This window comes from Doryrhamphus excisus, linkage group LG3 (genome assembly GCF_037039965.1).
Source record: "Doryrhamphus excisus strain RoL-2023G ecotype Guam linkage group LG3, RoL_Dexc_Guam_v1.1, whole genome shotgun sequence".
NCBI lineage: Eukaryota > Metazoa > Chordata > Actinopteri > Syngnathiformes > Syngnathidae > Doryrhamphus > Doryrhamphus excisus.
Window position 1 is genome coordinate 20,549,433 of NC_136359.1, and position 25,984 is coordinate 20,575,416.

General features: G+C 40.7%; 2 protein-coding genes across 3 annotated transcripts in view; one reads left to right on the top strand and one right to left on the bottom strand.

The window, feature by feature from the left end:
* The window catches only part of dock5 (dedicator of cytokinesis 5), a 35,646-nt gene extending 17,798 nt beyond the window's left edge, over window positions 1-17,848 (top strand). The window contains exons 15-51 of one of the 2 annotated variants that reach the window (XM_058071051.2): window positions 839-937; window positions 1,149-1,221; window positions 1,318-1,421; window positions 1,850-2,030; window positions 2,359-2,456; window positions 2,563-2,652; window positions 2,770-2,870; window positions 2,992-3,126; window positions 3,190-3,301; window positions 3,576-3,646; window positions 3,822-3,928; window positions 4,092-4,228; window positions 5,881-5,976; window positions 6,268-6,366; window positions 6,664-6,834; window positions 6,942-7,042; window positions 8,051-8,109; window positions 8,369-8,523; window positions 8,899-8,984; window positions 9,181-9,337; window positions 9,451-9,491; window positions 9,574-9,664; window positions 9,745-9,864; window positions 10,083-10,172; window positions 10,657-10,761; window positions 11,070-11,211; window positions 12,582-12,663; window positions 12,746-12,830; window positions 12,976-13,062; window positions 13,156-13,332; window positions 13,877-13,960; window positions 14,051-14,188; window positions 14,406-14,578; window positions 14,755-14,899; window positions 15,040-15,199; window positions 15,383-15,501; window positions 15,608-17,848. In XM_058071051.2, the coding sequence (XP_057927034.2) occupies window positions 839-937; window positions 1,149-1,221; window positions 1,318-1,421; window positions 1,850-2,030; window positions 2,359-2,456; window positions 2,563-2,652; window positions 2,770-2,870; window positions 2,992-3,126; window positions 3,190-3,301; window positions 3,576-3,646; window positions 3,822-3,928; window positions 4,092-4,228; window positions 5,881-5,976; window positions 6,268-6,366; window positions 6,664-6,834; window positions 6,942-7,042; window positions 8,051-8,109; window positions 8,369-8,523; window positions 8,899-8,984; window positions 9,181-9,337; window positions 9,451-9,491; window positions 9,574-9,664; window positions 9,745-9,864; window positions 10,083-10,172; window positions 10,657-10,761; window positions 11,070-11,211; window positions 12,582-12,663; window positions 12,746-12,830; window positions 12,976-13,062; window positions 13,156-13,332; window positions 13,877-13,960; window positions 14,051-14,188; window positions 14,406-14,578; window positions 14,755-14,899; window positions 15,040-15,199; window positions 15,383-15,501; window positions 15,608-15,709 (4,173 nt within the window). In that variant the 3' untranslated portion in view covers window positions 15,710-17,848. The remainder of the gene's footprint in view (window positions 1-838; window positions 938-1,148; window positions 1,222-1,317; window positions 1,422-1,849; window positions 2,031-2,358; window positions 2,457-2,562; window positions 2,653-2,769; window positions 2,871-2,991; window positions 3,127-3,189; window positions 3,302-3,575; window positions 3,647-3,821; window positions 3,929-4,091; window positions 4,229-5,880; window positions 5,977-6,267; window positions 6,367-6,663; window positions 6,835-6,941; window positions 7,043-8,050; window positions 8,110-8,368; window positions 8,524-8,898; window positions 8,985-9,180; window positions 9,338-9,450; window positions 9,492-9,573; window positions 9,665-9,744; window positions 9,865-10,082; window positions 10,173-10,656; window positions 10,762-11,069; window positions 11,212-12,581; window positions 12,664-12,745; window positions 12,831-12,975; window positions 13,063-13,155; window positions 13,333-13,876; window positions 13,961-14,050; window positions 14,189-14,405; window positions 14,579-14,754; window positions 14,900-15,039; window positions 15,200-15,382; window positions 15,502-15,607) is intronic. The other variant, XM_058071052.2, reaches the window with a different exon arrangement.
* Window positions 17,849-21,747: 3,899 nt separating this feature from the next.
* tas2r202 (taste receptor, type 2, member 202) lies at window positions 21,748-23,357 on the bottom strand. The gene has a single exon (XM_058071119.2). It carries the CDS (start codon window positions 22,915-22,917, stop codon window positions 21,934-21,936), a length of 984 nt encoding a protein of 327 aa, XP_057927102.2. The 5' UTR covers window positions 22,918-23,357; the 3' UTR covers window positions 21,748-21,933.
* Between the last annotated feature and the right edge of the window lie 2,627 nt (window positions 23,358-25,984).

A 25,984-nucleotide genomic window follows, 5' to 3' on the forward strand; every position in this document is an offset into this window, starting at 1 on the left:
CAGCAAAATGCACATAAAATTGGAACATGTCTTGAAAAACAACAACTTGCCAAAGCTGTCTTTAGCAGCCTATTTTCCTGGATTAAAAATTCACAGCCGAATATGAAATGAAGTTGGCACCACAGCTGTGCCTGTTTTAAATGATATGCCATGGTGGTTGTTTGATTTGTAAGAAGCCGCACGTCTCATCTTTAACCTTTTCAAAATACTTCCACACTTTAGATGATTTTTTTAGTATTCTTAGTATTTAGTATTCTTGATCTTGATAGTCATCCTAGCGCTCATCTCAGCCTGTGCAACTACAGCAGGTGATTTTATTAAAGGGATAGTTCGGATCTTTTGACATGAAATTGTATGACACCTCCATAAGCAGTGAAGTCCGTAAACAGCGACTCCCTCCCCACTTCGGTCCCGAGCCCAGTTCTGGACAGATTTCGGTGCTGAGGAAAGTAGTTCCAGCTGGGGACAGTTAAGTAAAGACTTTGGCTTCTCAAAACAATATGTGTTCTAAAGCGTAATACATGTGTATTTGCGTTATTTTCTCTCCCGTCGTATCACTTAGTGCTGGGGAGTGAGTCGCTGTTGACGTACTTCACTGTAGGTAAAAAAAAATAACAGTATGCTCAGCAGCAGCTGTAGACGCTCGCATGTTGTCAGAGTGGTTCAATCTTAATCACGTTACATTTTCATACAATAATCAAATCCGACTCCTCCGTACGTTAGTATTTCGATGTAAGCTCTTTTCAATACAACCTCACCCATAGGTTTTGTCTTTATGTGTGTCAAGCCTTTATTGCTGTTACATGCACTAATATGTATTTTAAATTCCATTTAATAGAAAGCGATATTTCCTGGGGCTGGTTACGATGGTATCACAGAGTACAAGTCTGTCATTTACTACCAAGTGAAGCAGCCTTGTTGGAATGAAACAGTGAAGGTAAGCTTGACTTGAACCGACATATAACTTAGAGCATGACATTATTTGCTATCTAATTGGTTTGTCAAATGGAATTACTCCCTGCTCAGTGGAATAAATTCATCTTCAAGGAAGGCTACTGAGTCAGAATATGCTAATAAACTTATCTTTCTCATACACAGTCATTTATATTGCAATCTTAATTCATCTAATTTTGTCTCCTCTCCGCAAGGTGACAATTCCCATTGAAGACGTGTGCCGTTGTCACCTCAGGGTGATGTTTCGACATAGATCATCCCAGGACTGTGAGTCACTCTGACTTATTTGTATGACAAATACCCACGTGTAATCCCTGTACCATGATAAATACAGCTCATCTTACACTCTTCTGTATCCTTCAGCTCGGGACAAGTCAGAAAAACCCTTTGGTATGGCTTTTGTCCGACTTATGAGAGAAGACGGGACAACACTCAGGGATGGAAGGCATGAACCTATTGTCTACAAGGTTGTTTAAAATACAGATTCATATATTTGTATATATAGAAAAACTATGTGTCAAATAAGCAAATAATAGGGGCGGCATGGCTCAGGTGGTAGAGTGGTCATCTCCCAACCTGAAGGTTGCGAGTTCGGTCCTCCCGTGATCATGTCAAAGTATCCTTGGGCAAGATACTGGTCCCTCAATTGCTCCGGAGGTGAATGTGCTAACAGCATCAACGTGCTTTGAGTGCCTTGGAGGTGGAAAAGCATGTGAAAGACCATTTACCAAAGACATATCAAGTTAATCTAACTGCAGAACAATTGAAAATTAATACATTGTTGTCACTGTGTAGCTTGATTATTATGAGACTTGCTTCAATCAATAACTTTTGAATTAGATATCCATTGATTTGTATGATTCAAAACTCATTCCCTATTTCATTAATTTCTTAGGTCGATGTGAAAAAGCCAGAAGATGCGAAAGTGTATCTGACCTTGCCAGGGACCTGGGCTGAAGTAGAAGAAAAGGAGAAACAAACCGGGAAGCAGTTCCACCATTCAGGAGTGATCCCCGTCACTAAGGACAGCTTCCAGATTGCCACGCTTACCTGCTCCACTAAACTCACTCAGAATGGTAATACAGCCTTGTTTTGAATAGAAATTCTTCAAACTCTGGTCTGGCTGCTAATTAAAATGTCTCATGTCCACAAGTCATTTTGGAGACGAAAGAGGGTTTAGAGTGGATAGCAACACGTCACGCATCACAGATTCTCCGCGTTGTCTTGAAATTAATTCAGCTAGTCTCTGTTGCTTGTATTCTGTGGACAGGTTGATTCTTATTGATGCCTTCGTGATGATGTTAGTTAGGGATACTGTAATTTGTATTCAAGGAAAACAACACCCAGTCTTAAATGATGCCCCCGACACACTGTATGTATTAATGATGTGTTTAAAAATTTTAGTGGATCTACTTGGCCTGTTGAACTGGAGATCTAACCCAAAAGATCTTGACCAGAGCCTACAGAGGCTGATGGAGGTCGAAGGGGGAGAGATAGTCAAAGTGAGTGCTCTGCACAGCAAATGTCACACTAAATATTTAATATGCTGCTTTATATTGAAGACATTTTTAATGGCACTTTTATAATAGGTTTCTGTTTTATTTGCAGTTTCTCCAGGATACGCTTGATGCTCTGTTCAACATCATGATGGACACATCAGAAAAAGATACCTATGACACACTGGTGTTTAATGCTTTGGTTAGTTTTTGGTCTAATGTCTGACACGTTATCTCATTGATGTCAACGGAGAGACCTATTCATACAATGTATGTTCATTTTTGAGGTCATTCAAGAATCTCTTTATATTTCCTTCAGGTTTTTATCATCACACTTATTGGTGACATCAAATTCCAGCACTTTAACCCTGTCCTTGAAACCTACATTAACAAGCATTTCAGTGCCACTTTGGCTTACATGTGAGTCCCTCTCACCTCAATTTGCTTGCAAAACGGCACTCTTTATTTCCTTTTGATCTTCCCACCTACATTATAGTGTAATTACCAGCAGAACTAAAGTCAGACTTATTTGCTTTTGCAGGAAGCTAACCAGGGTGCTGAACTACTATGTGGGCAATGCAGAGGAGCCTTCCCTTACTGAGAATCTCTATGCAGCACTGAAGGCTCTCAAATATTTGTTCAGGTTTATTGTCCAGTCTCGGATCCTCTACCTAAGGTAAGTAGGTCATAATCTGTTTTATCTTGTAAGAATACCTTGTAATGCAATCCACTTTGACAGGTTCTATGGAAACAGTGAAGATGGGGATGCTTTCTTCAACTCAATTCGCTCTCTGTTCCTCTCATTCAACACTCTCATGGACAGACCCCTTGACGAGGGAGTCAAAATTAAGGTCAGGGATGTAATGGTTAGGCTTTTCTTCCTGTTTGAAAGCTAGAAAACATTTCACTGCCCTGGCAATGAGAAAGAACCTTGCATTTTGTTCATGGAAATATTATTAATTACATGTAAGTTATTAAATGATTTAGAGAATTAATGATGCACAGTCATTGTGTGCTGCCTGCCGTCATTGTCAGCAAGTTGAGGAAAAGCTCTACTGTGTACTTTACAGTATGTATTATTGTACTTCCAACTTGATCACAGCCTGCTCATTGTTTTTTTTTCAGGGAGCAATATTGAAATACCTCCCCAGCATCATTAATGACATCCAGTCTGTGTTTGATCCAGTGGAACTAAGGTAATTCTCAAGGGGGGGTGTCACAGCCTTTTTTTGTTGTCAATTATTTCTTATTATGTTTTTAGAATCTTATTGCTGTCAATAACAATTTATGTGAGTTGTTTGTGTCAAATGTGACAATGATAACAACACATAATTTGAGATGCACTGAATTGCTCACACTATCTTTTTGCAGCGTTCTGCTTGCAAAGTTTATTGAGAGCATTCCTGACTCTCAGCTTGTGCGTCAGAAGCTCGGCTGTATGTGCAAAATGGTGGAGAGTGACCTTTTCTTGCAGCCAGGTAGGAGTTTTGAAGCTTGAAGCCACATAATGACATTTCACACAAGCTGGTTGCAACAGCAACCACGTGCCTCACGCTCGTATACAACTTTGTCGCATCCTCTCTCAGGACTAGAAATGTACCGTGTCATCCTGTGGCGACTTCTCTCTCTCCTCTGTCACAGATTGTCGAGACGTGCTTCTGCCACTTGTCACTGATCAGCTGAGTGGGCAGCTGGATGACCATTCCAGTAAACCCGACCATGAGGCCTGTGTCCAACTGCTTAGTACGGTGTTGGACATTCTGGACCGCAAAGATGTGGTAATTTGTCACACTAAAAGAGATCAAAATAGTTGGCACCCCAGGATAAACTTTCAGAAGCATTTCGTCAAAACAAGATTACAGTCACACGTGGGCAAGGTTTACAGATGTGCAGATAAGACACACAGAAAAATAAAAGGCTCTACTGTGGCTCTACTGTGTGCAGATCCATTGCAGCCTGGTGGATTTGCTGTCAAACGGATAAATCCATGTGAATACTAAGAGAGAAATATTTACTCTAATGCCATGTGCGCTTTGGGTGGTTGTCAAGGGCCGGCGCCTGATCGACCTGGTCTTCGGCGGCCAAATCTGTTTTTTGGGACATGGACATGCCTGGCTCCCGTATAATACCAGACACAAAAGAAGTTAAATAATGATATATAATAAATAATAATAATAAGGAAGTGCAGTCGCTGCTGTGCCTTCTTTGCCAGAGAGGAGGCGTGGAGTGACCAGCCATGGTTGTCTGTGATATGCACCCCCAAGTACTTGGTTGCGCTCACAACTTCTACGGCTGTGTTGTTGATGCAGAGTGGAGTGTGGCTGTGTCTGGATCTGCTGAAGTCAATCTCTAAGTGGATCTCTAAGGTTCTGGCAAACCCTCCGACACCTCAGAAAGGGGAAGCCCGGTCCTCACTTTCACAGTGGGGACGGGGGGAAAGGAATACTCTGGGGCCCTTTTTAATCCCACTGACATTCAGTACCGTCCATAGAGGAAGGACATAAGGGGTCTGGGATGGTCAAAATGCTATTCAGTGGCAAATTTCCGGGGGTGGATGAGTTTCGCCCGGTCTATGTTCCCACCCTCACCTATGGGCATGAGGTTTTGGTCGTGACCCAAAGAACGACATCGCAGATACAAGCAGCTGCAATGAGTTTCTTCCTTTGGGTAGCTGGAGTCACACTAAGCCATAGGGTGAGGCGCTCATTCATCATTCAAAAAAAAAACTATTGCAGGAGCAGCACTTAAAAAGCTTGGATTTAATACAGCATTTGACCAACGCAGTTTTCGAGACTCATAGTGTGACCGTCAATCGAACGCAAGCTAATGTAGCCTAACTGGTGGACAACACTCGGCTAAATAACTCGAACAATAGTTGAATTCGTCAGATGAGATGTACAGCCTTTGTCAGTGCTGGACGACACCGGGATCGCCGACTGCTCTCTCACTTGGAGGTATATTGCCCCAACCCCACCCCCACCACAAACATTATTTATTAATGACTAAAATTATCTATTTTTTTAGCCCCCCCTTGCAGTCCAGACTTTTTGTCCTTATACGGCACCCCTGGCCAATAGCACTGATAAATAATGAAAAATGCATAAGTAAGCCATGTGATCAGTATTAGACCATTTCACTCATGGATGATCGGAATCGACAGCTTAAAACCGCGATCGCAGCATCCCTAGTTGGTACCGCTTCTTGTTGCCTGTCGCGACATTGCATTGTAAAATGGTACAAAATAAATTGTGTTTATTTTATTTACAATTCAGGTTGTGTGCACAATTGCGATCATATGAAGCTCAGAGGGAACACTGCTGAGCATATTATTTTTTTTAATTTTTTTCATCAGACTGTTAGCCTGATGAGTACTTTTCACTAAATTGATGTATCTTATTTGAAAAATGCACATATGTATCTGTTTATGCAGGGTCCGACTAGAGGGCATGTTCAGCTGATAATGGAGCGGCTGCTTCGGAGGGTCAATCGAACTGTCATCAGCATGGACAGGTCCTCTCCTCTCATTGTAAGTTTAATGCTGAAATACAGTATGCATAATTTCAACACTTTCTGCATTATAGTAATTCTAAAATATAATAATCCCACCCAAAGTTACAAAGTTACTAAATGAGTTAAATTCATGGCCATGATGAGTATGTATATTCTTCATATTAGTACACTAAATTTGCTGTCTTTTTAAATGAGGGAAAGGCAGCTACACTTTTACATTTGCTAGAATACAACAAATAAATGGTGGAAATGTTCTTGTGTGTGGGTGCTATTCTGTGAATTAATGTAAGGAATATTTCTTTGACAGGGCCACTATTTAGCCTGCATGACGGCCATCCTGAAGCAAATGGATGACATGCATTATGCGCACTATATCAGCACTTTTAAGACGAGGCAGGACATCATCGTAAGTGTCCAGATTTTTCCCTTGTGAGCTACATCTACTGTTCTTACTGAAACAATTAATCAGCAACAGACTTGAAACCACCCAGGCCACTTTACTACTCCTTTAAGGAAAATTGATTGTCCAAATATTGTGCAATTTACGGGGATGTTGTGATGAGGATGCCAGGGTGCATTTATTTACACTACATGATCAGAACCTGATGTTTCTTGGACATGCAGCAATGCCAACTTTTGGATCTTAGTTATTTATGTCGCAGATGCACACTCGCACACTCTTAAATGCCTTCTTTGATCTCAGGACTTCCTCATGGAGACATTCATCATGTTTAAAGACCTCATGGGGAAAGTCTTTCCTGCTGACTGGATGATCATGAACATGGTGCAGATGCAGGTCTTCCTGAGGGCCATCAACCAGTACTCAGATGTCCTCAACATGTATTTTTTAGACCAAGCTCATTTCCAACTCCAGGTGTGTCTTTGTCTTGTCTTTGTTGATGATGTTAGTTTTGCAGGTTTTTTTGTTCAAAATTCATGCTGCGATAGGGTTATTATTTTAAACCTTTGCACCTTTTACAGCTGTGGAATAACTACTTTCATTTGACGGTGGCATTCCTCACTCATAAGACACTACAACTGGAATCCTTCTCCCAAGAGAAACGCAACAAGATGTTGAACAAGTGAGGTCCTCCTTTGTATATGAAAAATATACAGGCGGTCTTTGGTTTACGATGTTAAATGTTATGACATTTTGTGGCTATGAACGTGCTCCCATAAATTAATTACAAACTTAATTTTGGTCCATACACCCACTCGCTCAAGAATTGGTTACAGGGCGCAAGTGTGAGCCCCATGGGGGGCCGAAAGAATATAGTGTGTGATTGCAGCTACACTGAGGAAGGATAGCATTGCTTATTATTTTTTTCTAGGGCTGTCAAATTATTAAAATGTTTAATCTCGATTAATCACCGTTTTTAAACTAATTAATCACAATCACATTAACGATTGTTTGAAATATGCAGATTTTTTTGTGTATTTAATAATTATAAAAAGATAAATGATGATATATATATTTGTATGAATAGCTCCAAATGAAATGAATATGTCAATCAAGCTTAAAGATGGCACAGAACACAATTTTTAATAGTAGTAGAACACTTGAATCACACTTCAAACTGAGCAATGAGGGGTTGTGTTCACAGACATCACACTATTTAAGGTAAATGTAATTTTAAGCATGCTTAAATGTAGAACATCATTGCTGTATGCATTTCCAAGTGCATTTCTTAAGTGCTAAGTGTATTTTCTTTCACGCATTATTGCCTGCTACCTGTGAAAAATGTAATTTAATTAGCAGCCCTAAAACAGCCCTATTTTTTGACTTCATTAGGTCTCCCAAGGGCAACGCACCAAAGAAAGCTATCACCATGAAAAACTTTAGAAAAGACAAACACCCACCAATATTGGACGTTCTTTTGTCTCGGAATGGAACTCGTTCATAATGAGAAGACGGCCTGTTGGCATTTATCCAGTAGCACAGCATAAATTTCTGTTTGCCACAGCAAGTGTTCACATGCGTACTGCATTTATAATCGTTTGGAGATCTCACCATGGCCCTAAATAACCTTAGATTTGTATTTTAAGTAGAAGACAAACTATTTATACTTGCTGATTCAAATTCACTACAGATATGGTGACATGAGAAAAGCGGTTGGTTTCAAGATCAGAGATATGTGGCACAATCTCGGTGAGTATTTAACACCTTCTAATACTGTGTCTTTTATCATTTATTTATTCATATTGCTTGTGAAATTATTTGGTGCCAGCCTGTAAGGAAGGGGGACTACTACCAGACAAGGGTTTTTTATTGTTCATTTTTACTGTGCTCTTTTATTTGCCGCATTATTAGATTGTCCTGTGTTTGTTGGTAGATGAAGATGCAGCTTATTTCCTTCTCAAATCACACTGTTATCCTCCCTAAGTGGTAATCTTTTGTCATCATGCAGGCCCCCATAAAATGAAGTTCATCCCAGCAATGGTCGGACCCATTTTGGAGGTCACTCTGGTGCCTGAGCCTGAGCTGAGGAAGGCCACCATTCCCATCTTTTTCGATATGATGCAGTGTGAGCACAATTTCAGCCCGGGGCGCACATTTGAAACGGTACAGTCCCCAATGTTATGCACTGCCGAAGTTGTTTGATGCATCATTTGTGGTGTATTTCAATGCATCCACTTTTGTGTGTGTGTGTTGGCTGGCATCTTCCATAGATATACTATAGAGTTAAGGCTATTTAAGCCATATCATTCTTTGCAAATAATGTTTGAAGTTGAAACTAGTCTAGACGGGTTCAATGTGTGACAATATCAGCAATGCCTGACATACTTGAATATGTGGGGATACTGTACAATAACCGGTATATCTTGTTAGTTTTGCTTCTCAAAGTGAAGTATAGGAATTAGAAATATTTGCACAGGTGCCGCCATTGCATGAAAAGATCATTTATAAATACCTATAATTCCCTTTGTTTCTTTTCAGTTTGAAAATGAACTGATCACAAAACTGGATCAAGAGGTTGAAGGAGGACGAGGAGATGAACAGTACAAAGTCCTGCTGGAAAAAACGTAATTCTTAGTGTCCTTTTTTTCCTTATAGATGTAAACGGTTCATCTGAGATAAAAACATCAAAGTTAATTGCCTCATCATGACAATAATTGGTAATCTTGGTTGGGAATTGCTTTGTCAAATGGAGAGCAGCTTTAACCAAATTCCCTGAAGATTGCTAAAGATTGTTTAGTGAAAGACTGTTTGTACCTCCAGGTTACTGGAACACTGCAGACGCCACAGATATCTGTCACAGTCAGGTGAAGAGTTGGCGCTGCTGCTGAGCAGCCTGCTAGAGAATCTCCTGGCATACCGCACCATCACACATGATGAAAGTCCTGAGCATCGGATGAGCTGCACTGTCAATGTGCTGGTATGGCCTGTTCCTATGTTCACCAGAAGGCTCCCACATTTGTGCTTGTGCTAAACCGGTTATACCTACAAACTAATCTCAGAGACACGTAATTAATTTATTTTCATCTTTAGAATTTCTACAAGGAAAAGAAGAGGGAGGACATTTATATCCGGTGAGCCAGGCTGTCAGGCGGTGAGCTGTTGACATCTGAATTTTGGATAAATTGCACATTACTCATGTGTTGTCATAACAAGGTACTTGTACAAGCTGCGGGACTTACACCTGGACTGTGAGAACTACACAGAGGCTGCCTATACTCTGCTGCTACATGCTGAATTACTTGAGGTCTGTGACATATTCAGATATTGCTTTTGACATGATAAGATGTTTCTCCTACCACACACATCCTGTTCATTGTGACCCAGTGGTCAGACAAAACCTGCGCACCTCATCTGATCCCTCGAGATGGGAAGCATGTGTGGACGCAACAAGAACTTAAAGAAAGGCTCTTCCAGGAGATCATATGTTACTTGGACAAAGGCAAGGTGTGTATTTCCAGTTGCGCTAAGGTCAGAAATGAATGTATAAATTCCTAAAAATATACTTGGAAATAACAAGGCGCCAATGTTTCATACATATTCAATGTTCATCATTATTCAAATGTTACTCAGTGATGCTCAACAGTTGGTCACTGAAGCCACAAGAAGTAGTGTGCACATGTTTTTATGCATCCTTGCAACTGACTAATGCACATCTATCCCAGATGTGGGAGAAAGCCATTGAGCTCGGCAAGCAGCTGGCCAAAATGCACGAGAGCCACATGTTTGACTTCATGGAGCTCAGCCAGCTGCTGGTAAGAAGATGCATGTCCTTTACAGTTCACCGATACAAATAGTTTCATACAACATCCATAAAACTAAACCTAGATATCCTTTATTTAAAATCCACCCTTATACTTGTACTGTAAATGTCCCTGATGAATAATAGTGAAAATGTGTGTCACACTGCCACAGGCTGAGTGCAATTAATTAAAACAACACAACAAGAAAGTGACGCAGAGATAAATGTGTCTGTTTGTGTTTACCCATTTTTACATCCACTGAAGGGGGGCAATGTTTAAATTCATCTTCAAGAATTCAGTTGTAAACCTCCGTCTTAGTGCTTTACTGTCTTTGTACCCCAGTATTGTTTGTGTAACAGGAGAAATGAATCACATTTATTGTTTTTTTATGATATGGATAATAGCAGGTTATGAATTGTTTTATTCTGTAAACACAAACCATTGATAGAAATGCAGAAAACACAGATATGTCAGCATTTATTTTTATCTTTTGCAGAAAAAACAAGCAGAGTTCTATGAAAAAATAATGAATGCCATGCGACCACAGCCAGAATACTTTGCTGTTGGCTATTACGGTCTTGGATTCCCTTCTTTCCTCAGGGTAAGAACTGATTGCTTATTTCAATAAATAAAGAAACATGCACCTGTACTTGTGCAATGTACTGGCTCTCTGAGACGTTTCTCAAGATATGCAGTAATGCTATTATTATGTTATCACCTTTTTGATGATACAAGAGCAATGTCACAGTGACTTCCTCTTAGTTTATGGATTATTATACTGTTTTTTAACCTCTGCCAAGGTGAGATAGGGTGTTTTTTTGTTCATTATCCAAAACAAAAAACATAATCGAATACTAATTGAATATATAGTATGTACGTATGTTTTAAAATCCTAATTTTTCATTCCAGAATAAGATGTTCATATACAGAGGAAAAGAGTACGAGTGGCTTGAAGACTTTAGTTTAAAGTTGCTCTCTCAGTTCCCAAATGCTGTCCGGATGACCAGCACAGCACCTCCTGGGGACAACATTAGCAACTCCCCTGCACAGTGTATCCTTTAATTACATTAATTATTCATTATGTATTTTTGTTTGCTATGCCCAAAGTATGCATTTTGTTGCATTTCACCGGTTGAGTGACTGAAACCTGCATAATGCTCCTGTGTCGCAGCATCAGTGCACAATGCACCGGCTCTCTGGTCCCCTTTTAAACTCACTATTATAAAGAACATTATTTCCAATGTATGTATGACTCGTTCAGAGGGCATAGAGACCACCTGTGCAAACTCCTTCTCTGATTTCGGATCTACATTTGCAACACAAAGAGATGGTTGTAATGCATAGTTCTAACTGCGTTCGCACTTCTCTCTTTAATTACCATCATTTGCTTGTGACGAAGGTAGCTATCCAACTCTGGTTAAGAGTTGACGCAATGCAGTCATCCCTGACAAAGTATAGCTGCCAAAGTGCAGCACATGACTCATATTTTATTGGTCACATTGTAGAAATAAAGTTACAAATAAAATAAAATACATTTGAATGAATGAACAGTAGAGCAAAAAGCTAATGTATCGGCCAATATCGGTGGAAAAAGAACGGTATCGACATCTGCCGATACTTGCTTCAAAACGCTGAATGAGTGCCACCTCACTTATAGCACAGGAGGAACTTTTGTGTGCGGGGCTGCTCGGACTCCGGATGAGGTGGGACCAGTGAGCGTTTGCGCCGCGCTTGAAACGGGCATTGTGCACACAGATATCACAATGATATTGTATCACCTCTTCGGGCACAGAAGAGGGAGTCAGCTGCATCTGCGCTTCATAAAACAGCAGATAGATTTTCAATTAATAATGTGAGAAAACTGGAAATAAATGCATTGTGAAAAAGGTGAGTACCAGCATTTTGTTCATGTTCTGGTTAAACAAGCATATTGGCTTTATTTGGATTTAAATAAGTTATGAAAATAAATTAGTAGCTCTTGGCCATTTTCATTTTGTAACAGTAGCTCTCACAAGAAAAAAATCTTGGTGACCCCAAATATAGCCAGTAGTAAATTTACACTGGTATCGGTATTGGTACCAGCCGAATTCACTCATGAATTATCGGTATCGGCATCATAAAATACTGATCGAAACAGCCCTACTTTTAATATGACAAAGCTTTTTTAACCAAAAAAAGGAAAACACCAAAATGGCCTCCCATCCCATGGAGGGAGTACTCATAAAACGCCTTTAATCTTGGCAAACACCTATTAGTTATGTGTATGGAGGTGAGGGGACAATGAGAGGTAATGAAAATTCTGAATTTTCAGTCAAACCTTACTCTCTTGATGCAGCCACACAATCAACAGATAAAGAAAGAATGATATTTCAATAGACTGTTTCATAGTACTCCTTGTCTTTATCCTTATCTGAACTTCAGACATCCAGTGCTTTACCGTCAAGCCAGTGCTTGTTGTTCCACACCAGTTTAAGGACAAGGGGGTTCCAGAGCAAATACTAAAGTGAATAACAGTACCTTTGGACACCCTGAGATTTATAATTCTGTGTTCCAATTACAGAGTCACAAATTCCTTTTTCTTGCAGCTATTACCGAACCAATGAAGTTGACCAGTTTCAGTACTCTAGGCCCTTCAGGAAAGGGGAAAAGGATCCAGACAATGAGTTTGCAGTGAGTGCCTTTTAATTTTGTTGACAGATTAAAGATTATATTTGTAATCCCATGACCATAAATTCCTCCAAATGTAAACAACCCTGTCTTATGTGGCCGTAAATCACTTTTTTAATATTTTCTTGACATGAATGCTCCCCTGCAGACCATGTGGATTGAGAGAACCACTTATTTTACCGCCTATCGATTCCCTGGAATTTTGAAATGGTTTGAAGTCAAATCTGTCTCAGTGGTAAGAAGCAGGACTTTTGTGGGGTGTTTTTTTTTTTTTCATTTCAAACGCTTAAATTCCTCTTCTTTCTTCTCCAATAAACTTCCCCGGCAGGAGGAGATCAGTCCATTGGAGAATGCCATCGAGACCATGGAGATGGCCAACGAAAAGCTGAGTAACCTTGTGCAGCAGCAAGCCTGTGATCGCTCTTTGTCCATCAACCCACTGTCCATGATGCTCAGTGGCATCGTTGATCCTGCTGTCATGGGCGGCTTCTCCAACTATGAGAAGGTTTGGGGCTTTCCTCTGCAATGACACAATTGCCACTGTCACACTGTTGTGATTTAACTGCACGTGGGATCAGGCTCTGCATGTGTGCATAAGTGCTCAAAAATAATTGAGTTGGAAAATAATTTGACGCTATTATAGCATGCCAAATTACGCACATAACAAGTAATGAGGCTTGCCCGTTCTATTATTGGATAAATATGTCTGCATGGAGCAGGGTATTAATACAAATGGACAAATTTTAATTTCAGCTGGTGATATTTATAGATTTTGTACATTATATTATGTATTTATGTATTTAACAGTATGTATAATAGTTTGCTTTTATAAGGAAAAGCAAAAAACACGGCTTATCTGCTTCCTCCGATACACATACAATGGAGGCGTATGCTTAACCCCTGACCCTATACAGATAACTACCTTCTGTATTAGGTGTCCTTGGGCTCGCTCTTCACATTGGAGCCATACTAGCCTCATTGAGGCGGAAAAGTACCCTGTGTAGCTTGCAGTAACTTCCATGTTTTTCCCCAATGTTTGTCCTGTGTAGGCCTTTTTTACTGACACCTACATCCACGAGCACCCAGAAGACCAGGAGCGTATCGAGGTCCTTAAGCACCTCATCGCCCTGCAGGTAAATCTATGCACCAGCATTGTTACCGACACTGTCCTTTCAAGCTCAACATGTTGCGTAATTCTTAAAGTGCCCGTCTTCCCCTTCCAGATTCCTCTCTTGGCAGATGGTATTCGCATCCACGGGGAGAAGACGACAGAGCAGCTGAAGCCCTTACACAACCGTCTGGTTACTTGCTTCCAGGACCTTCGGGAGAAAGTGGAGAAGCATTATGGCGTCATAACCTTGGTGTGTTGCCAGCCGCAAACTCAATTTAAAGGAAGAAAGTGCCAACTTGGCCCTCTTTGCTTCCTTCCTCTCATATTGTTTGCATTCAAAGCAGAGTGTACATTATATTAGTCCAGGATAATAAATTTTAGCTGGTCCTTTGTGACTCGCGTCTGTCATTGTGCCCCTCCCCTGCCCAGATTCCCTAATGATGCTTAATCCTATTTGTATGTCCCAGCCCTGCTCCCTCACTGAGAGGAAGAAGAGTCGCGTGGGCTCTGTTGTGATGCCCTACATCCTGTCCTCCACGCTGCGCCGCATGTCCACCGTCTCAACCCTCTCCAATGCCTCCTCGGCCCTCTCTAGTGGCTCGGCATCATCCGATGGACCTTCGTGCATTTCCTCCCAAGAGTTAGTCCCCGCATTCCCACGCTGCTTCCTTTTGTCACTCTTTGTCAATGTTTGTGGTAGTTTGGTTTGGAGGAGGCGATGCTTATTATGTAAAGACTCAACAGTATCTCCACACCTCCTGTTTGTATTTTTCATCCTCCTGCGTCTCTTTCTCTACCCCCATTATTCACAACCAGTTCCTTGTTGTCCCGACCCAGCGATCGCAGAACCTCTGTGCTGTCTCGCTCAGAAGAGGACAACCGGATTGCGAGAAAAAATAGGAAAGAGTGGAGCGTGAGCAAGTCTCAGGTGCTGCTGGAGAGACAGTCAGATGCAGACGAGGTGAGTCCTATACTCCAGAGCTATTCAAATATGCATCAACCAATAGCATCCTCATATAAAGTGTTGTTATCCAGCTGTGAATTGGGAGTAGCTCAATTTGCTCGTTTCAATCATGTCTTTGTATTACGCTTTTATCCCAGACCCCTGCTGAGAAGCAGCAACGACCCAAGAGTTTACAGTTAGGAGACAGACGGCTCACTCTCTCCTTATTCCACGGCGTCTCCTCTCAGCTCAGCCTGTCTAACCCCCTCAGTCCTCTTCCTGCCTCCCCCCACACACCTCATACTCCACGCAGCTCAAGTATGGAACACAAGCCACCACGCTGTCATCATTTCATTTTCTTTCAATCGTATGCCACTCTCAGAAAATTACACATATATCAACCTTGTGTTAGCACAGCCTGGTGTAAAGCCCAAATTAGACCTCACACATTCCCAGATGCACACCTTCTGCATGCTTTTCATTCCCTCTCTTATTTGGTAGGTTTTTCATCACTCCTCAGTGACAATGATGCCAACACCATTGACACCCCAGGGACCCCGCCCCCAATGCCACCAAAGAAACACCCACATGAGGTTGACAACGCAGGCTTCTCTTCAGAGGTGCACCTGCTCAGAGAAAATGCCATCCCACTCGCTAATGCATATTTAATGTCATGTAAACGCTAAAATATTCAGAAATATAACACCAGTTTCGCTTTCCTTGCAGTTCACCCCTCCGCTACCAATGAAAGTTGATAGCAAGCCTCCGCCGCCACCTCCAAAAGCACGCAAGTCCATGTTCCCGTCGTATGAGCACAGCCCCCAGTAGGGCCGCACAGACTATAAAGTTTTGTTCCCTGTGAGACAGTAGAACACCACGGTGAACAAGAGATGCAGGATCATCTGAGTCACGTATTTACAGGAATTTTGTCTGGTTTGTATGCAGCTCAGAGACATTTTTCTATTCCTCAAGGTATGTGGCATGATTTTGGGTAGCCACCATTTTTTTATGTACACTGTTTTTTTTTTCTTTCCTTAGGGAAAAAAAAATGACGCTGCTTAACGGCATTCGGTATTTTAACACGATAAAGCTGTATTGCATACTTTATATCGATCAAAAGCAGGGACTACATTGTACATGATTTAACTGCTGAGTGTTGCAGTTATCGTGTCCAATGGCGGTGTAGGTATTATGATCTAATCCTTAATATTTCAAAGACACTGGATGGCATTATTACATGTGCTGCACATTTTTTTTTGCTTTTTGTTTATGATGTGGATACTGTAACTTGTTGGCCTCCAAATAGCATCATGTTGATGTGCGTTAGAGGGAAGCTTTTTGCTCAAAGGAATAGTTTGACATTCATATCAAACACAAGCTCAAACCGCAAACTTCTGCAACTGTAGAGTAAATATTGGATATAGCCTGGGTCATTTGGTGTAGCTTAAAATGTGAGTGAAAACAGGGAGAACCGCCAAACAGAGTAACAATAATTAAATTGAATTAAATCATGTATCACTACTACTAGTTTTATTAATTACTGTTAAGCACAATTTGGCATTAAAATAATGTCAAATAGAGGATGAAACATTCATGTCTTGTCATGTTTCTATCTTACAATTGGAACTTTTCAGACTTATGTGTATGTTTAAAATGTTGTATTCTTGTTCTAAAGATAAGCTAAAATTGTATACCAATATTAACATTTAGAAATTAAGTTTCAAAAAGTGCTTTTTTTTTTTTTAGACACTAATCTTACAATAAGCTTTTTATGCAAAACTGACTTAACATGGTTTAACAGTAGATTCCATTTTTATTGCCTAATTCCACGATTCTGTTTTGACAGAAGTCATAGGGTCCTAAGCTTTATTCCATCATCAGTACTTTAAATCTCCAAGTGTACCCAGACTTTTGACTGCTGGTGCATCTTTCAACTTCTGCTTTTCGCTCGCGTCCGCCATGTTCTCTCCTGTTATGTGTCTACTTCGCCTGCCGACTTTCCCGCCGCTCCCGTGTATAAATCAAAAGTATCGATACCTGTCGATAAAATATTGGGATATATCCAGATATTGTCACACTCTCGCAATGGATAGCTGTTTTGAAAGACACCAAATTCTACATTATTCATCCAATTCTTCCTTACTGCTCATTGCTAATATCCATTAGTAAATAAGGGGATGGGGCCAGCCCTTGACCCCTGATCTGCTCTGCCTTTCATTTTTACAAAAAAATTTGTCAATTAAGTTAAAAACTGAGGTAGCAGGCGGGTACTTAACTGAGGAAACACCTCCCCTACTGCATTATGCAAATGCTTCAGCCCCAGCAAGCTCCAGTACGGCTCCAGTTCAGCACGCCTGTGGAGCCATGATAATAGATAACAAAAGAAAATTAACTTTGAACCAGCCACCAGCCGCAAAAAGGGGTATGGATCCAATGTCACTTTACAAATCCCTCAAGTGAGCAGGATAGGACCCTTGAATGTTTTCATCCCCTTGTTGCAGTTGTCATGCAAATCAAATCAAACAGGCATCCTGCTGCGAATATACCAAACATTAATTGTGATCCTGTCTGCTCAAAGTGACACGCTAACTGTGATCACATAGAGTATCAGCAGCACATATTAATATCAAACTATTCCTTTGAAGAATCCTAAACACTGTATGGTACAAGCATGAATGCGTTTTGAAGTTTAGTATGTTTTCATGAGTCTATCCATTTCCTTTTTATTCACTTCATTCCTGAAATTTAAATTATTGCTCATCCTTTTTTCAGTATTTTTATTGTTTTTCATAACAGCAGTGAGTCAGAAAAAAAAAGTATAGCGTGACCTCTTGAACACATTTACCAAGCATCAAACGGATTTCAATTAAGTTGTCAGTATTTTCATTGTATTTGTAGCCTTTAAATTGCTTTACAAGGGATTTACATTTTCTACTGCACACACCGATCAATAAATGTTTGAACAAACATTTATTCCTATAGTGTTTATGTAAGTGAGGTTCTTGCAACCTTTTGATTATTTGTACTTATGATGTTACTTATGATGTTACCATACCAACAAGAGATTATCTATTGTGGAACACGTCCTAGTCAAAAGTGCAGCATCTAAAGCCGATGCTGTATGCTTTGCACATACAGTTAGAAAATACTGCCTGTCACAAACAGCTTACAGGGGAGGCTCTCCATAGGGAGGAGTTTATGGGATGTTTTTAGGAGATGTGTGTTGGTTCTTCTTCTTGCTAATCTAGCTTGGTAATGGCTTGTTTTTTCCTGTTAGGGAGAGTCCTGCCGGGTATTACTCTTCCCTGAAGCTACCATGAGCAATGCGTCTTTGAGACTATGTCGCCGTTGCTTGCCCAATGCTGTGCTTGGTTGCCATGGAGACTCCCTCTATACTTTTACATTTGCAACTTGATGCCATCGGCAGTCTTAGTATATCAGTCCAAGCCCAAGGGCGGAATGGATCATGAGTTATGAAGAGGCTTGCTAGAAGGTCATTGCTTGTGGAAATGTGGCGGTGAATGAAGCAACCTTTAAAGGTACTTATCACATCTGTGGAAAATGTTGAAGCGTGTCAGTTCTGGACAGAGTCGTTCAATAATGACTCTGGACACCATTTACCGATACAAAAACCTAAAAATAATAATTATACTTAATTAACATTCATTCATTCATTCATTTTCTACTGCTTTTCCTCACGGGGGTCGCAGGGGTGCTGGAGCCTATCCCAGCTGTCTTTGGGCGAGAGGCGGGGTACACCCTGGATTGGTCGCCAGCCAATCACAGGGCTTAATTCATTCATTCATTCATTTTCTACCGCTTTTTCCTCACGAGGGTCGCGGGGGTGCTGGAGCCTAACCCAGCTGTCTTTGGCCGAGAGGCGGGGTACACCCTGGACTGATCGGCAGCCAATCACAGGGCACATATAGACAAACAACCATTCACACTCACATTCATACCTATGGACAATTTGGAGTCGCCAATTAACCTAGCATGTTTTTGGAATGTGGGAGGAAACCGGAGTACCCGGAGAAAACCCACGCATGCACGGGGAGAACATGCAAACTCCACACAGAGATGCCCGAGGGTGGAATTGAACCCTGGTCTCCTAGCTGTGAGGTGTGCGCACTAACCACTATACCGCCGTGCCGCCCTCAGGGCTTAATTAACATTAACAATTATTATTATTATTAACAATTATACTAAATATGTTGTTTATTGTGTGAATGATTGTTTGTCTATATGTGCCCTGTGATTGGCTGGCGATCAGTCCAGGGTGTAACCCGCCTCTCGCCCAAAGACAGCTGGGATAGGCTCCAGCACCCCCGCGACCCTCGTGAGGAAAAAGCGGTAGAAAATGAATGAATGAATGTTGTTTATTTTTTGTTTAATTCTTGAAATTATAACACCAATATAATTGGCATTCAAAGTAAAATACAAATACTGTGTTGTCTAATGGGTCAGCCGGCCCTGAGCAGGAGGGTTTGCAATGGCGGACATTGAATTTTTATGGGTGTCTGATGTGTCCAGTCCTGGAATGTAACCATGCTAGGATCTACTGTTTGTGTTATTAAATATTGGTGAGACGTGTAAGGTTCATTTCGACCAAACATGAAATCTTTGACAACACATACTTTGATGTCAAAACAATTTAGAATATTTTCATCACTTCCATTTCAGCATACCGAGCCTCACCTCTTTCCTCCAATGCATGAAGACAGGAAAAGATGGAGGCCGAGGCCTTGCGATGATTTAACTGCTCTCATCAAAAGAAAATATGGACTTCCCTTATTTTGTCCCATCACTTGCTGGAGGCGTCAAAGGCGGGTGAGGGATTATTCCAGCTTTGAACCTCACTTGGGAGTGCCAGGGGGTGTAAACCCCTCATGCATCGCAAATATTACTTTATTTCACTTTTATTTACTATAAGCATATGTTTGCCGTGGGCATGAGGGCACTTTTTGGAACACCCACTGCCGAGCCCCATGCACCCACAATTATATGCAATCACAGCATAGAGCAGAATGTAGCCATCTGCCTGTAAACTACAGTATAAGGACAGTATGTATGTATATGTTTGGTATTTTTTTTTGTGAGTGGGACCGAAACAGGAATCTGTGACCTGAGAAAGAACTCTTGCACCTTCAGTGATAAAGAAATCATATTCAGGTTGTGGGTTGAAGCGTTGATTTATTCATATGCTCTGTGCCCTCAATGTCACATGTATTTTTTAACATTTTTCCAGGGGACTTGCACGCGGTCCAGGCAACTTGCTGGTGCCTTTTTTGTTATTTGTTGCAATGAAATATTAACACTCACAGGTTCTTGGCATGTGTGTGTCCGAATAGTGAGCATGTGTGTTACTCGGTGGCCGTGGTGTGTGTGCAGAACTTGCACGGCTGATCTGCTCCCCGCAGAGTGTAGTTGTCAAGTTGGAAGCAAAAATGTGAAGTGACACACAGCAAAAACATAGCATGCACAGACACATCATTTCTTCATCTTAATCTCATATTCATTGTTTGCGCTCTTGTAATGGAACACATTTTTTTTCCTGTGGTGCAAGTTATTGCCTTGGCCAAAATACGCCTGATGAGATATGGTTTAATTCCTCTTCCATGTTTTATCATTGTAGTTGGCAGTGGCAGAGCTGCACTATGTCATTCCCTTTTTAGCTCCATGTTCAGATTTATTTTCAGTAGGGCTGTCAGAATTGATGCGTTAATGCAGGTTAGTCCATTATCATTATTAATCGGATTAAAAAAACAACACACAATTAACCCAAACATGATGGAACAGTTGAACAACAAAGTGTTATGAGCCGAAATACCAATATCTAAAAATATCACATTTTTACAGCATACATTCTATCTTGAGTCTCTTTGTTCATGCAAAATGAAACATGATTAAAATGGCTTAAAACTGAGTGATATTTAATTGTAATTCAAATTAAACGTTTTCATCATTTAACAATCTATTTAAACACATGGTCCAAATTGTCCATAAGTATGAATGTGAGTGTGAATGGTTGTTTGTCTATATGTGCCCTGTGATTGGCTGGCGACCAGTCCAGGGTGTACCCCACCACTCACCCAAAGAAAGCTGGGATAGGCTCCAGCATGCCAGCGACTCTTGTGAGGATAACCAGCATAGAAAATTGATGGATGGGTCCAAATCAAAATCAAAGCATTTAATATTTTACATCTGGGCCTGCAGCTCAGCTTTGTGATATAACTGAAAAAGTGCATTATTATTACCCACAAATTAAAAACTTTTTTTTGCATGTTTTTCTATTTTAATATTTTCTTATAACTTTTTCCCACCCTAATTTTAGGAAATAACATTAATTCATTTTCTACCGCTTATCCACCCAGGGGGTGCTGGAGCCTATCCCGGGTGTCTTCAGGCGAGAGGCGGTGTACACCCTGGACTGGTCGCCAGCCAATCACAGGGCACATATAGACAAACAACCATTCACACTCACATTCATACCTATAGACAATTGAGTCACCAATTAACCTAGCATGTTTTTGGAATGTGGGAATACCTCGGAAAAAAAACCCACGCATGCACGGGGAGAATATGCAAACTCCACGCAGAGATGGCCGAGCCTGGGATTGAACTCAGGTCTCCTAGCTGTGAGGCCTGCGCGCTAACCACTCATCCGCTGTGCAGCCCTAGAAAATAACATGTCTTTCATATTTTAACCTCATGCTTCTAAAAGTAAGGGTTTTCCCCGTCAGAATATTATGACTTTTATATATGACAATCTTTTTCCTCATAATTTCCTCATGAATTTATTCACTTTTTTTTCAATCTTTGTTTTTGTTTTTCACAACATTACAATTGTGCCATTTTTTCCCATAAGGTGACAATTTCTGTTTCTGTTAATATTAGAACTTTCTTCTAATATTTTGACTGTACTCTGGTCAAATCTAGTACGTTAAATGTGTAAGAATTAGTAGTATAATTTCAAACAAACTAACAAAGACTTATATTCGAGTCCACTATATGCCAAGCAGGAGGTCACCGGTGATGTTGCTTAATCAGCATATTCAGTTCTTGATCCTTGCAGGGGCGCTGCTGCTGCTGTTGACTTTCTCCTCAGGCATCTTCAGACATGTCAAACAAGGATAAGCATCCATACAAATGTTGCTTTCATGGAGCAGAACCTTCCACAGACTTTTTTTCCCATAGATCAGCACCATGGCGCTGACTGTGGTGTACACCGATGTGAAGAAGAACGTGAGCGTGATGGCGTTTTCGTGATGGACCGCTATCTGATAGTTAACGTACAGGTCGACTACAAGGAAGATGAGGAAGACCGCCACCAGGGACAGAGCCATTTGGATGACTCTCATTTGAGTGCCCAGCTTTGGGGCGTGTGCTCCATTGGTGCTGGCCTTCATGTGGCGAAGATGGACGGCCAGGTGCACGGAGATGGAGATACAGCATTTAATCATGAACATCCCTGGCAGCACATCAGAAAGGATCAGATAGAGAACCTCGTAAATATGTCCAGGTTTTGTGTCAGGCATCAAGACACCGCAGTCCTTATCTTCTGAGGTGTCATTAGCAGGATGGAACACAACCAGCATGGGCATGCATGTTCCTAGGCCGCACAGAAGGATGGCGAACACAGCAGGTGTCACATGCTTGATGATGGTGGCTTGGACGCTGGTGTAGCAACGGTTGGGTGTGCTCACCAGCTTGGTGCTGTAGTAGAACGTCAGGAAGCTGCTGTCCCACATGATGGTGAACTTAAAGCTGAAGATGAGCACCACCATGATGGTGTAGGGCATCTGAGCGATGTGACACTCGAAGTCCACCTCGTCCATGGTCATCCAGAAGTAGCAGATGACCTGGTGAGTGATGTTAGCCAGCGACAGAGCTACGATGATGGTCTCGCTGGGGCTCCACTGCTTCTTCTGCTTGTAGTTGTGCAGGCTCATCAAGAAGATGTAGAGGTTAAAGAACATGGTGGTGACAGCTGAGAGGCCCGTCATGACCCACAGGGACATTTTGTTTGTTCCAAGCATGTTAAGATCTACTCTTAGCACATCTGAGAAAAATTAAGCTGAGTAATCTTTTGTTTTGATTAAAAATAGGTGCAATCCTCCTTAAGATGTCTGCTTACATCTTCCAAACAATACTTTTTAACACATTTGGCTGCGGACCGAAGAATCCTCTTTATTCAAGTGTTAATCCCTGCCTGAAGTTGAATCAATGTGATGCTCTGAGATTGACAGGGATTTATATCTGCGTGCATTACAAGTCATTTGCATCAGCCACGACCACAGGAAGTGACGAGGGTTTATTTGCATTTAATAACATACACAGGATATGTGCTGTGTGTGGCTTCCCGGTGCTGACTTTCCTGTACTTTGGTACTTGACCATGACATCTGCAGGACTGTGCATGCAAGCTTATTCCTGAAGCCTGACCACATATTTACACAAACACCAGACCACACGTTCCTATTTGCATAAGACAAATCACCTTGAGGAACATTTTAAGGTTATACTTTCGTTTGATTATATTTCTTATGATTAACATCTTTTTTTTTCTCCTTTTTTTCTTTTCTTTTTTTTTTTAAATCTTTTTTCGCTATAGCTAGCTCCAAGTGTGGATGTAGCTAGCTCCAAGTGTGGCTGTAGCTAGCCCCAAGTGTGGATATAGCTAGCCCAGGGGTGGGCAAACTACGGCCCGGGGGCCACATCCGGCCCGCCAAGTGTTTGAATACGGCCCGCCCAATCTTTCCAAAGTATTTCATTTAAACTCAACATACAACCTGGCATCATGGCCTGAGCCAACCTTTTGATGGTTTTATCAATTTCGTTTTTTGACATGGTCTGTTGTTTACAAAGTGCTCCTGAAAAAAGGGACACAAGCACATAATAATAATAATAATAATTATTATTATTATTAGATTATTATTAGATTATTAGATTATTATAATTATTATTAGAACTATTATGATTATTATAATTATTATATTAATGCTAATTATTATATTAATATATATAATATTATTGTTATATTTGCATATTTTACATAATAATAATATAATAATTATTATTGTAATTTTATTGTAATTATTATAATATTTTATTATTTTTAAAATATTTAAATATAAATATAAAATAAATAATAATAGCAGATTGCATGACAATTTTACAGATACAATAATACCAGGTGGACTGTTACGTGTAAAATATATAGTCTGCCCCCCCCATAAATTTTGTCATATCAATGCGGCCCGCGAGTCAAAAAGTTTGCCCACCCCTGAGCTAGCCCCAAGTGTGGATGTAGCTAGCTCTCAGTGTGGATGTAGCTAGCTCTCAGTGGGGTGAGAAACATTTTAAGGTTATACTTTCATTTGATTATATTTCTTATTATGATTGACGTCTTTTTTTCCTTTTTTCTTTTTTTCTTTTTTTCCACTATAGCTAGCTCCAAGTGTAGATATAGCTAGCTCTAAGTGTGGATATAGCTAGCTCTCAGTGGGGATATAGCTAGCTCTCAGTGTGGATATAGGTGAGAAACATTTGAAGGTTATACTTTAATTTGATTATATTTCTTATTATGATTAATGTCTTTTTTTCCTTTTTTTTCTTTTTTTTCCCATTTTTTCCGCTATAGCTAGCTCCAAGTGTGGGTATAGCTAGCTCTAAGTGTGGATATAGCTAGCTTTAAGTGGATATAACTAGCTTTTTTTTTTTTTTTACATCTTTAATGCTGCTTGAGTCAAACAACAAACAGAAGAACTAAATATAATATTTCTCATTGCGCTGATAAGAAAAGCGACATTTAAAGCTTAAAAGTTCTGCCACCGCAAACTAAAATTCCAAAGGAAATAAGCTTTCTGATTGAAGCTGCTGGACAAATATTTGCAAGGCACCATCTCTGTTTCTCCACTTCACTTCGGATTCCCACTGTGCAACATCTTTCTGTAAACACACGCAAGCCATCTCAGCACCGTCACTCCAATGTGAATGCCTTGAACAATTTCAAGCGGGCAAACAGAAAGGGAGATAGTTAAAATGCATCATGCAAATAAAGAAGCTTTCAAATGGACTGAAAGTCATCAAATTGAACACACACTAATGGATGTCATTTCTGGAAAATCTGAATTGCAAATGGAGTGTTTTTACTTTAAATAAAAGTCTTGACATGGCTGATTTACACACAAAATTGCATCTTAAAAGCCTGCTATAAAAATATATATATTTTATGATTCTTCTTTTATACATGAATATTAATTGTACTACATCAGATGTAATTATTGATATCAAATGATCATTCATTCATTTATTTTCTACCGCTCATACTCACAAGGGTAGCGGGGGGGTGCTGGAGCCTATCCCAGCTGTCTTCGGGCCAGAGGCTGGGTACACCCTCACAGGGCACATAGAGACAAACAACCATTCACACTCATATCTATGAATGTTAATTGGTGACTCCAAATTATCCATGTTTGTCTATATGTGCCCTGTGATTGGCTGGCGACCAGTCCTGGGTGTATCCTGAAAGACAGCTGGGATTGGCTCCAGCATACCCGCGATCCTAGTGAGGATAAGCGGCATAGAAAATGGAATTTGATTCCATTAAGTATACTTCTGAGGGCGGTAGCGGCTCAGGAGTTGGAGCCAGGAGGTTCGATCCTCACGCAAGGAATGTGAATGAATGTTTGGTGGTGGTCGGAGAGGCCTTAAGTGTGAATTGGCAGCCATATTTCCTTCAGACAACCCCAGGGCAGCTGTGCTACACATACAGATGCCGTCACCAGTGTGTGACTGAATAATGGTTTCACTTCATTATGAAGCGCTTCGGGTGCCTTGAAAAGCTCTCCAAAATCCCATCCGTTATTATTATGACTGGATTCTAGACATTGAATAGTCATTCATTCATTAAAAATTGTATCTGTTTAATCCCAGACTCATACTGGATTTGCCATGGCTGCGGTCCTGATCCAATCTGTGCCACTCACACCGACTATGGTAGGCATTACTGTGAGAGTTTGCTCTGGCTGTGGAAAAAAAGCGATCGCAAGATCAGATGTTCATGCCATAACTCGACTTGTATACAGGAAGTTCTTGACAACAA